Source organism: Podarcis bocagei (assembly GCF_964188305.1).
Source record: "Podarcis bocagei genome assembly, chromosome: 1".
Taxonomy (NCBI): Eukaryota; Metazoa; Chordata; class Lepidosauria; order Squamata; family Lacertidae; genus Podarcis; species Podarcis bocagei.
In genome coordinates this window covers 106,709,945-106,722,115 of record NC_138125.1, presented here as the reverse complement: position 1 = coordinate 106,722,115, position 12,171 = coordinate 106,709,945, and the positions used below count along the sequence as shown (strand labels likewise).

At 50.1% G+C, this 12,171-nt stretch overlaps 1 protein-coding gene across 2 annotated transcripts in view; it reads right to left on the bottom strand.

Annotated features, from left to right (window-relative positions):
• The window catches only part of RIF1 (replication timing regulatory factor 1), a 38,338-nt gene extending 30,799 nt beyond the window's left edge, over positions 1-7,539 (bottom strand). For both annotated transcript variants that reach the window (XM_081187153.1, XM_081187154.1), the window contains exon 1: positions 7,279-7,539. In XM_081187153.1, coding sequence (XP_081043279.1) covers positions 7,279-7,403 — 125 coding nt within the window. In that variant the 5' untranslated portion in view covers positions 7,404-7,539. The remainder of the gene's footprint in view (positions 1-7,278) is intronic.
• Positions 7,540-12,171: the final 4,632 nt, after the last annotated feature.

Here is a 12,171-nt window from a genome sequence, read left to right as displayed (position 1 = left end):
TAGGAATGCATTGAAAATCAATTAATGCGTTCCTATGGAAACCGCCTTCAGACCAGGTCCGGGGACAGTCTGTCCCCCGACCTCTTCTGAAGGCTTGGGGGGGGGGACAAGGGCTTTTCTTCCCACCCCCAGCATTTTAAAAAACCCCGGGACAGCGGAGGACTTCTCCGCTGTCCGGGGCGATCTTAAAATGCTGGCGGGTGGCATTTTAAAATCGCCCGGGACAGCGGAGGACTTCTCCGCTGTCCGGGGCGATGTAAAAGCCCCTGGGAAGGCAGGCAGGAGGGACAAAGACTGCTTCACAGGAGAGGCGCTGCGCAGAGAGGGAGAAGGCGCAGCGCCCTTCAGCAAAGCTGGAGAAGGAACAGAAGGAGTCCCTTCTGTTCCTCCTCCGGCTTCGCATGACAGGCGCGTTGCTCAAGGGGCGCTGCGCCTTCTCTCTCTCTCTCTCTCTCTGCGCAGCGCCTCTGGAGACCCTTCTGTTCCTCCTTCGGCTTCCAGGACAGGCGCGTCGCTGCGATGCGGGAGGAGGAACAGAAGGAGTCCTGGACCTCTTCTGAAGGCGGGCGGGGGGCGAAAGTCTTCCCCCCCCCGCCTGCCTTCAAAAGCCGTCTGGGACAGCGGAGAAACGCGCTGCCTTTCTCCGCTCTCCCGGGAAGGCAGGCAGGGGGGAGCAAAGACTTTCGCCCCCCCACCCGCCTTCAGAAGAGGGACCTCTTCTGAAGGCGGACGGGGGGCGAAAGTCTTTGCTCCCCCCCGCCTGCCTTGAAAAGCCGTCCGTGATAGCGGGAAGCGCTTCCCTGCTATCCCGGACTGCTTTTAAAATGCTGGCGGTGGGGAGCAAAGCCTTTCAGCCCCCGCCGGCCTTCCTGGACCTCTTCTGAAGGCCGGAGGGGGGGGGAAAGGCTTTGCTCCCCACCACCAGCATTTAAAAGGTCCCGGAGATTTCCCTATGGGCTTTCTTCTTGCGAAGCAAGCCCATAGGGAAATTCGTCTTGCGAAGCGCCTCCAAAACAGAAAACCCTTTCGTCTTGCGGGTTTTCTGTCTTGCGAGGCATTCGTCTTGCGAGGTACCACTGTACAGCTCCTGCCAACCTAGCAGTTCGAAAGCATGCCAGTGCAAGTAGATAAATAGGTACTGCTGTGGCAAGAAGGTAAACGTCGTTTCCATGTACTCTGGCTTACGTCACGGTGTTCCATTGCGCCAGAAGCAGTTTAGTTGTGCTGGTCACATAACCTGGAAAGCTAGCTGTGGACAAACACCAGCTTCCTTGGCCTAAAAGCGAGATGAGCGCCGCAACCCCATAGTCGCCTTTGACTGGACAACCAACCATCTAGGGTTCCTTTACCTTTTTTACCTTTTACTAAGTATCACATAATGGCATGAATCCTACATTGCTCCTCTGTTCATGCAAGTGATGGAATTGGCTTCAAGTTGCAAGAAAGAAAATTTCAACTAAACATCAGGAAGAACTTTCTGGTGATAAGAGCTGTTCGACAGTGGAACAGGCTCCATCAGAAGGTGGTGGACTCTCCATCATATGTTTAAAGCAGAGGGTGGATAGCCATCTGTCATAGATGCCATGGTTGAGATGGAGGCTAGACTAGATGACTCTCGGTGTCTCTTCCATTTCTACAATTCTATGAACTTGTCCCTCAAACAGCAACCTGCACACACACACATTCCCCACCCACCAGGAATAGATTTTCAAGGGAGTGTAAGGGGAGTAATTCTGCAAACTGTCTTAGCAGGGAATCTATGATTGCATTTACAGCCACTGTGAAGATGCAGAGAACTGCAAATAATGCTGATTTGGTGGCTCAGAGGTTGAAAGTGGCACACAAGATATGCTAATCTTGACAAAGCTAATCAGAAAGCAAGCTTTGTAAATGAAAACAATATATTTAAATTCACTTCAATTGTGCATCTGTTCTTCATGCTCACCCTTTGGCACACAATAGCCAAACTCTTGCATAGATAAGACTTTACTTCCTACTTATCTAAGACTCATAGAGCCAGGGTGGTGTAGTGGTTAAGAGAGGTAGACTCATATCTAGGGAACCGGGTTCGCATCTCCGCTCCTCCACATGCAGCTGCTGGGTGACCTTGGGCTAGTCAAACTTCTCTGAAGTCTCTCAGCCCCACTCACCTCACAGAGTGTTTGTTGTGGGGGAGGAAGGGAAAGGAGAATGTTAGCCGCTCTGAGACTCCTTCCGGTAGTGATAAAGCGGGATATCAAATCCAAACTCCTCTTCTTCTCAGCTAAGATGGTAGGAGGATGTTTCCATGCACAGACTGCATGACATACTAAATGAACTTTTAAAAAATTGTTGTGACTGAGCCAGGTGCCACCTCCCTACCCTATTCATCTATATTGGCTCTATTTCTTAATGTGAAGGAATTAAAAAGTATAATCAATGTTGAACTTACCGTATTTTTCGCACCATAGGACGCACTTTTTCCCTCCTAAAAAGCAAGGGAAAATGTGTGTGCGTCCTATGGAGCGAATGCAGGCTTTCGCTGAAGCCTGGAGAGTGAGAGGGGTCGGTGCGCACCGACTCCTCTCGCTCTCCAGGCTTCAGGAAGCTATCTGCTAGCAGAGGGAGACCCAGCTCTCCCACCGCTAGCGGAGCGCTGCATTAATCCCGAAGCTTGGGGCGTGCGGAGCTCAGCACGCCCCAAGCTTCTGGGTGCCGGCAAGGTCTCCGCTAGCCCTGGGAGAGCCCCGCGACGTCGCACGGCTCTCCCAGGGCTAGCGGACCACTGCGCTAATCCCGAAGTTTGGGGCGTGCGGAGCTGAGCGCGCCCCAAGCTTCTGGGTGCCGGCAAGGTCTCCGCTAGCCCTGGGAGAGCCCCGCGACGTCGCGCGGCTCTCCCAGGGCTAGCGGACCACTGCGCTAATCCCGAAGCTTGGGGCGTGCGGAGCTCAGCACGCCCCAAGCTTCTGGGTGCCGGCAAGGTCTCCGCTAGCCCTGGGAGAGCCCCGCGACGTCGCACGGCTCTCCCAGGGCTAGCGGACCACTGCGCTAATCCCGAAGTTTGGGGCGTGCGGAGCTGAGCGCGCCCCAAGCTTCTGGGTGCCGGCAAGGTCTCCGCTAGCCCTGGGAGAGCCCCGCGACGTCGCGCGGCTCTCCCAGGGCTAGCGGACCACTGCGCTAATCCCGAAGCTTGGGGCGTGCGGAGCTCAGCACGCCCCAAGCTTCTGGGTGCCGGCAAGGTCTCCGCTAGCCCTGGGAGAGCCCCGCGACGTCGCGCGGCTCTCCCAGGGCTAGCGGACCACTGCGCTAATCCCGAAGCTTGGGGCGTGCGGAGCTCAGCACGCCCCAAGCTTCTGGGTGCCGGCAAGGTCTCCGCTAGCCCTGGGAGAGCCCCGCGACGTCGCGCGGCTCTCCCAGGGCTAGCGGACCACTGCGCTAATCCCGAAGTTTGGGGCGTGCGGAGCTGAGCGCGCCCCAAGCTTCTGGGTGCCGGCAAGGTCTCCGCTAGCCCTGGGAGAGCCCCGCGACGTCGCGCGGCTCTCCCAGGGCTAGCGGACCACTGCGCTAATCCCGAAGTTTGGGACGTGCGGAGCTGAGCGCGCCCCAAGCTTCTGGGTGCTGGCAAGGTCTCCGCTAGCCCTGGGAGAGCCCCGCGACGTCGCGCGGCTCTCCCAGGGCTAGCGGGCCACTGCGCTAATCCCGAAGTTTGGGGCGTGCGGAGCTGAGCGCGCCCCAAGCTTCTGGGTGCTGGCAAGGTCTCCGCTAGCCCTGGGAGAGCCCCGCGACGTCGCACGGCTCTCCCAGGGCTAGCGGACCACTGCGCTAATCCCGAAGCTTGGGGCGTGCGGAGCTCAGCGCGCCCTAAGCTTCTGGGTGCTGGCAAGGTCTCCGCTAGCCCTGGGAGAGCCCCGCGACGTCGCGGGGCTCTCCCAGGGCTAGCGGAGACCTTGCCGGCGCCCAGAAGCTTGGGGCACGCTGAGCTCCGCACGCCCCAAGCTTCGGGATTAGCGCTCCGCTAGCCGTGTCTAGGCTGCGGATAGCAGCCTGCTTCCCGGAGCGTCGGGCGCCCTGAAAGCAGAGCTCCCGGCGCTTTGGGAACACATCCGCAGCATGGGGACCCTTGCAGGAGCTCCCCGCAAGCTTCCCCACGCTGCGGATAGCAGCCTGCCGCCCGGCGGGTGGGGCACCCTGAAGCAGAGCGCCCCTCGCGCCAGGCATACATCCACAGCGTGGGGAGCCCTGCAGCAGTTCCCCACAAGGCTCCCCAAGCTGCGGATAGCAGCCTGCCGCCCGGCGGGTAGGGCGCCCTGAAGCAGAGCGCCCCGCGCGCTAGGCAGACATCAGCCAGCCCCACAAGCTCGGGGGACAGCAGGGAGGCGCAGCGCCACTATCCCGCTGTTCCTCGACCTGGTTCGGTTTCCCTGACCTGCTTTTGGGGGGGAAATAAAGGGAAATTTTTTTTCCTTTATTTCCCCCCCAAAAAACTAGGCGCGTCCTATGGTCCGGTGCGTCCAATCGTGCGAAAAATACGGTACATTAAAACTGGCATATTTGGTTATATTTTGCTTGCCATTCTCATGCATCAGTTTCAAGGGGAGGGTGGTGGCTCAGTGATAGAGAGCACAGACTTTGCATGCAAAAGGGCCCCAGTTAAATTCTTTACACCCCCATGGAGTGCTAGAAGAGAGCCATGCCTGAAATCCTGAACTGCTGCTACCAGACAGTATAGATCATTGCCAGGATGATGGTACTATAGATGGGAGAGCTAAACCCTAGAAATTAATAGTCATGGGAAAAAGAAAGTGCACCCTCTTTGAATATCAGGACACAGGAGCAATCATTTGTTCCTTAGGTCTAAAAATTGTGTAAATACAACCTCAGATGAACAACAAGGCATGGCATATGGTGTACCATGTCGTAATTCATTTAACAGAAATAAAGCCAAGATGGAGAAATCATATGTGAAAAACTAAGTACACCCTTACTGATTCCATAGGAATTAAGACGCTAAGTAGCAGACAGGGGCTGCTAATCAAAATGTCCTTGCTTAATTGATCACCAGCAAGTGTGCCAACCTCTATACAGTGAGGGGGGAAAGTATTTGATCCCCTGCTAAATTTGCCTGTTTGCCCTCTGACAAAGAAATGTTCAGTCCATAATTTTAATGGTAGGTTTTAGCTGTGAGAGACAGAAAAACAGCAGGAAAACCCCCAGAAACCCAGAAGACAAAAGTCAGAGATTGATGTGCATTATAATGAGTAAGAGTTCGATTTTGGTCTCCTCTGACCACAACTCTTTCACCCAGTTCTCCTCTGGGTCATTCAGATGTGTATTGGCAAACTGCAGACGGGCCTGTACATGTGCTTTCTTGAGCAAGAGGACCTTGTGGGCTCTGCAAAATCTCAGTCCTTCATGGCGTAGTGTGTTACCAACTGTTTTCATGGTGACTATGGTTCCAGCTGCCCTGAGGTCATTGACAAGTTCACCCTGTGTACCTCTGGGCTGCTTCATCACCATTCTCCTGATCATTGCAACTCCACGAGATGAGAACTTGCATGGAGCCCCAGACTGAGGGAGGTTGACAGTTATTTTGTGTTTCTTCTATTTGCGAATTACTGTATTGCACCAACTGTTGTCACCTTCAAACCAAGTTGATTGGCAACTGGTCTTGTAGCCCAGTCCAGTCTTGTGCAGGTCTACAATCTTGTCCCTGACATCCTTAGACAGCTCTTTGGTCTTGGTCATGGTGGCTACTTGGGAATCTGCTGAATTGATTGCTTCTGTTGACAGGTGTCTTTTGTACAGGTACTGTAACAAGCTGGGATTACAGGTAAGACCTCTTCCTTACAGCAGGTACTTCTAATCTCAGCTCGTAACATACAGTGAAGATACCAGGTAGCCTGACATCTGGCTGGTTGATAGGGGGATCAAATACTTATTTTACTCATTATAATGCACATCAATCTCTGACTTTTGTCTTCTGGGTGTTTTCCTGTTGTTATTCCGTCTCTCACAGCTACAATAAATCTACCATTAAAATTATGGACTGAACATTTCTTCCTCAGAGGGCAAACGGGCAAATTTAGCAGGGGATCAAATACTTTTTCCCCTCACTGTATGTAACTGTTTTAATTTTTTGTGTACTGTGTGGATAATAACAATTCTTATTATTTATACCCCGCCCATCTGGCTAGGTTTCCTCAACCACTCTGGGCGGCTCTCAACAGAATATTAAAAATGTGATAACACATCAAACATTTAAAACTTTCCTAAAGCTATGCATTGCAGAACATATGTATGTTTATTCCCTCCGATGTTCAAAACTGCCCTTTGGCCTTATATCAAAGGCCTGCAAATAAAAACAAATAACAAAAAATGAATGAATGAATGTTTGAGTTATAAGTGGGTCTCAGGTCAGGAAAAGTTGAACACAGCCAAAGTAGACAACTCTGAGCTAGAGAAATTCATTGTAAGACAGCTTCCTAGATACCTCAAGTAAACATGAGTAGAATCAAGACTGCACAAAGACTTGATCTATATTTTTTAAAAGAAAAAACCACTCCCGCTAAGTACAGAAGCACACAGATACAGTAATCTAATTCTTAGACAACTGACACACACCGGTGCCTATGCGAAGCTCTCACACACTCCTTCCAGAGAAAAAGGAAACGTACTCCCCCCCCCCCATAGCAACTCCAAACAGAGAGGTAGAAACCCACATCACACGCCCACTTCGGGAGGGGGCTCCTCTGCCTTGTAACAGTGCAGCAGGCAAACTTCCAACAGGGAAACCCTCTCTCCCCCAAATCTCCCCCCCCGCCCCATCACCCAAGCTGAGGAAAGCCTTCCCTGTTGATTGACGGCGCGCAATCGCCGGCGCGCCCTTTTCGAAACGCTTAGGTGCGTTCTAAAGTCGTTAAAAGCCCAACCGAAATGGTTCCAAAGCACTTAAACGTTCACGGCCTCGCAGCCCCTGAGAAGTTTTGTTTGACGAAAAGGGAAGCAGACAGGCGGCAAAAAATAAAAATAAAAATACCCCACCCCCCTCGAGAGATGCCCGCCTCCTGTGGGCCAGTGAGCGAAGAGGGTCGGAGCCCTACCTAATAAAACAACAAAAAACCCCTCTTTATGCAATAAGCATCTCTCATCCCTCAGGTGTGTATGTGGTGGTGACAAGTACCGGGGCTAAAGCCTGGCCGCGAGATAAGACTCGTCCCCCCCCCCAGGCTTTTCCCCTCTCAGAGACCCGCCTGCCCGCAAGGCCGCAGGAGGGACCCGCCGCCCTCGCCGGACACTCACTTGGTGAGGGTCAGAAGCGCGTCCGTGAGCGCCGCCGGCGCGGCTGCGGGGTCTTCCAGGGTCTCCAGCAGGGGACGGAGGCTCCCGCTCGGGCAAGGCCCCGTCGTGGAGTCAGCGCCGTTCATGGCGCCGCCGGCAGCCTCTTCCTCGCCAGCTCCTCAAGAGAGGAAAGTGCGCTTCCCGCGCTCTTCGCCTTCTCTCGCTCTCCCGCGCGCTCACTCACTCACTCTCGCGCTCGCTCGCTCTCCTTTTCTCGCGGGCTAAGATGGCGAAGCGCGGGACTTCTCTAGCCGCGTCACTGTGTTTGTGCGGAAGAAACGGAAGCTGGCCGCCCAATCACAGGGCGAGGAAGAGGCTTGGAGGAAGCCAGAGCGCCGAGCTAGTCGAGCAGGGCGCCGCGAGGTCGAACCGCCGAGTTCATCCATCGGCCAGCTTCCCTCTGAAATGCATATGCAGACTTTCTCCCTGCTTCTTCCATACTATGTGTTGGGATGTGTGAAAACGGACCGGGTGGTTTCGTTTGCAGGGCCACGCCAGGGCCTTCTCTCTCTCTCTCTCTCTCTCTCTCTCTCTCTCTCTGAAGAAATGGGTCTGATTATATCCCAAAGGTTGGCAATGGTCCCCCCAAATAGTACTTCCTGCAATTTTTGAGCAGAAGGGAGGGGAGGTTCTACAGAACCTCATTGCAAAAAAGAAAGAGGAAGATTTACGATACCAGTATGGTGGGATATTGGTATGGACAAATGTGCGGTATTGCCCCAATGGAGAAATTAACAAAAATGAGAATACAGAAAACTCATTTTATATAAATCGGGTCTGCTCCGTTATACCGGTCTCCCCCATCCACTTCTGTGGGTGGATGTCGTAGGTTAAAATCTCTTCCCCACCCACAATATTATTTGGTACTATCTGTAAGGAACATTTTAAAAGGATTGTCCATTAACAACAAGTATATAATGCATTAATCTCTGGACCGGCCTCTCACCTTCATGTTTTTGTGCTGCTGCTTCTGAATATTTTGGGTATCCAAATTGAAATAAATTATTTTTTTATTTAAGAATCACAGAATTGGTTCTTCTAAGCTTAGGTGCCCTGTGGAGACCACAATGGTCTGACTCAGGCAGTATACCATATTTTTCGCTCTATAACACGCACCCAACCATAACACACACGTTTTTAGAGGAGGAAAACAAGAAAAAAAATATTCTAAATGAAACAGTGGATGTATGATTTTTGTGGTTCATGCTGTGGCCACAGACATGTGATCTGACAGTGAGTTTGGAGTAGCCCAATGCAAAAATCCTGAGGATCCATGTGGATCCATGCTTTGTAACCACATTTTTGCACCACTGCAGCCCCAGGCAACAGTGGGTGCGTGATTTTTTTGGTGCCAGATGTAGCCATGGACATGCTATGTGATCTGATGGTGAATTTGGGGTGACCCAGTGCAAAAATCCTGAGGATCCATGTGGATCTGTACTTTGTAACCATGTTTTAAGTTGGGAGGGAAGGAAAAGCACTCAAGGGACAAGGAGCACATGTGGGGTGTGTGGAGAAGGATGCTGCTAATAATGCAGAAGAGGGGTATAAGGGGAGAAGGCTCCTCTCTCCCACTTTGCTCCTTTAAAGCAAGGAGGCTCTGCTTTTCTCCTTCCTCCCCGCTCATCCCCGGCTTAGCGAGCTGAAAAACTTTGCTGCTATTTAGCGAGCTGAGTGGGGAGGAGAGAGGGACAGAGAGCCTGCTTGCTTTAAAGGAACCAACCGGACAGGAGCCGCTTTGCTCCTTTAAAGAAGCAGGCTCTCTGTCCCTCTCTCCTCCCCACTCAGCGGCTCTTCTCCCACTTTGCTGTTTCAAAGCGAGCCATGGAGGAAGGAAGGAAGGGGAACCATGGATCCTCTGCTCACAACTGCAGCAGATCCCCCCCCCCCTGGTCACCCATAGGCATTCCCTCCATAACACGCACAGACATTTCCCCTTACTTTCTAGGAGGAAAAAAGTGAGTGTTATGGTGCAAAAAATACAGTACATACTCTTGTTTACTTCCATCTCTGATTTGGGAAGCAGTGTACACACAACATTAACCACAATATGACTTTAGCCATAATCCATAATCTTGTATCCTGTGTTTATTGTGTGAAATACTATGTCTTAATGTGGTTTTCCCCATACCAGCTCCATTAAGTTCAATGGGACATTCCCAGTTAAGTGTGTATAGGGTTTAAAGTTGGATTTAGAATTCAAGTGTAGATGTAATATGGATTTAGCTAAGATTAAAGTTCAGTTTAAAACTGAATTCTAGATTTATCCAAGCTTAAAGTGGGTCAGACTTCTGCACTGCCAAGGGTAACCAAGTGACCTTTAATTATCTTTTGTACTCATAAAGGAGCCAAAGGATCTTTCATACCCTCAAATCATCTCTAATTGTAGTCTTGGGCATTGTATAGCAGCAGAGTCATTTGGTTGGGCTGCATAATGTTTGTTAGGCTAAGCATGCACACTTTTTTTGAAGTAAAGAGAAACATGATAGTCTTTCTATCAACTAACCTGGATATTAATTTGAGGCAGTATTTTAGAGTACAGTGGTACCTCGGGTTACATACGCTGCAGGTTACAGATGCTTCAGGTTACAGACTCTGCTAACCCAGAAATAGTACCTCAGGTTAAGAACTTTGCTTCAGGATGAGAACAGAAATCGCGCGGCGGCAGCGGGAGGCCCCATTAGCTAAAGTGGTGTCTCAGGTTAAGAACAGTTTCAGGTTAAGAACGGACCTCCAGAACGAATTAAGTACGTAACCAGAGGTACCACTGTATCAGTAACAAAGCATCAAGACAGAGGGGAGGAGCTAGTTAAACACCTGAGTTTGGTAGCCAGCTGCAGAGGCCAGGCAAGCTTAAAAGCAAACCTTACCCCAGAAGCCTTAATTAAGTACTTGCATCCACATGATCTTAAAATATTAAGAAACATTTTAAATAAATAAAAGTTAAACCATGGCCATGTTATAGAAAGGCACATTGACAAGCCTCAGGTTCATGTGATTGCTCTTCGATGCAGTGCTGAGATGTTTGGAAGCTTTCTCTTGTTTTTACTACCATAGGTAATATTAGCTGTGATACACTGAAAAGTTCGGTAGGCATTACATTTTTGAAAGTTTTGGGACCTTTGCATAATTGTGTGTCTGTGGGGATTCTGAACTGCTAGAACATAAATAAGCCCAGCGCTTATTAATACCAAATTGTTTGCAAGGTTGCAGCTGTAACTGCTAGGCTGGCAGAGGCATACAAAATAATCTGTGCCTATTTGTGATCCTAGGCACTGAAATCTCTGAGTAGGGCTGCAGTTCTGTTCCCCTCTATGCAACATCAGTCACCAGAGGAACTAGGAATAGAGGGGATTCACTGAGACCACTAGATGGCAGAGATTAGTAGCGTCTATCTATAGATTCCGTTCTTGTAGCAGGATGGCAGAGGATCATATCACAGGCTCCATAAGAATATCCTTGTATTTAATCTCCAGTGGCAGTTCTTTCCAATGAAAAGCAGCTCAGCAAAAGAGGCAATTTGGACTGGAAAAATGATGTGGGTAGGACCGAGTGTTTAACCTTTTTCCCATCTGCTTTTCTACGGCAACTCCCCTTCCCAGCTGTTCTTCTCCCTGCCCCTGCCGGGATACAGATGTGTGTTTATTCTTTGATATATTATTGTGCAACTCCATAACTTCTACTTTGCCCATCCCATTAAGTAGCCTTTGTACCACTGATGAAGGAGATAGCTTCTCGCAGTTTTAAGTTCTTGGCAGGAATACAAAAAGTTGTCTTATACGAGGGTTGCCATATTTTAAAAAGTGAGAATCTGGACACAAAAGTTGTTGAGCTTTTTTGGAAATATCAAGGGGAAGAAAATGAAGTTTTTGAGCTATTTTTGAGGAAATTCGGCAAAATTTGACACTTCTGACATGGGTTGCTATGTCTGGGAAATTCCAGACATATGGCAGCCCTACCTTAGACTGACCATGGGCTCATCTAGCTCAGAATCATCAATACTGACAGTTGCCCAAGATTTCAGACGGGTCTTTCCTTGGCCTTTGCAGACAGATGCCAAGGATTGGCTTTATGTGTGTGAAGCATAGGCTACTATCCAACTGCTGTGTCTCATCAGCGCATGGATTTACATGTGTATTCCACAAGCTCCCCAAATCAGCTCCACAGCGTTGGGAAAAACCCTAGAACAGATGTTTGTTGGTGTATTGCCAAACTTGAAATGAGCCTTGAAGTATGGCCTTGAAGCACATCCTTGAGGCATGTCTAAAACTTCTGCTTAGGAAAGAGGTATCTCCCCAGCAACTGGGGTCCTTATCAGGGCACGTCTGGAGGAGGAGATATGCCGTGGAATGTGAGGCAGTCAGTGAGGGTCAGTGTGTCTGCCAGAATTTGTGAAAGTCTGATTTGAGGAGGGTGCAGCAGAGTTCCATTGCACATGTGTAAATCCTTGCACTGATGGGACACATTAGTTGGATGCTGCCCTTATAGATTCTACCACTGAGCTATGACTTTTCAGCTTCCAGAAGACTGGTTTTTAATTATCTATTCTGAGGCCTTTGCTGAGTCCCATTCTTGACTTTCCTGAACTAGAACCTGTAGTTTTGTTGGCCAGTTCAGACATCACTGACAATTTAATCTGGTTTGATTGTTTCATCTTCCACATAATCTGTGAATATTAGTCTGTAGTCTGAGTTCAGTGGCGTTCTACTGATTGCGAAGGAACTTGTAAACCTGAAAATGGAGTCAGGAGTCCATCATCATATTAATTAAGTAAATAAATTGTCTTAATTTTAAATTTAATTTGGAAACAGAGTGGCCTCCCCCCCCCCAAAAAAAAGGAAAAAAACATGGCTC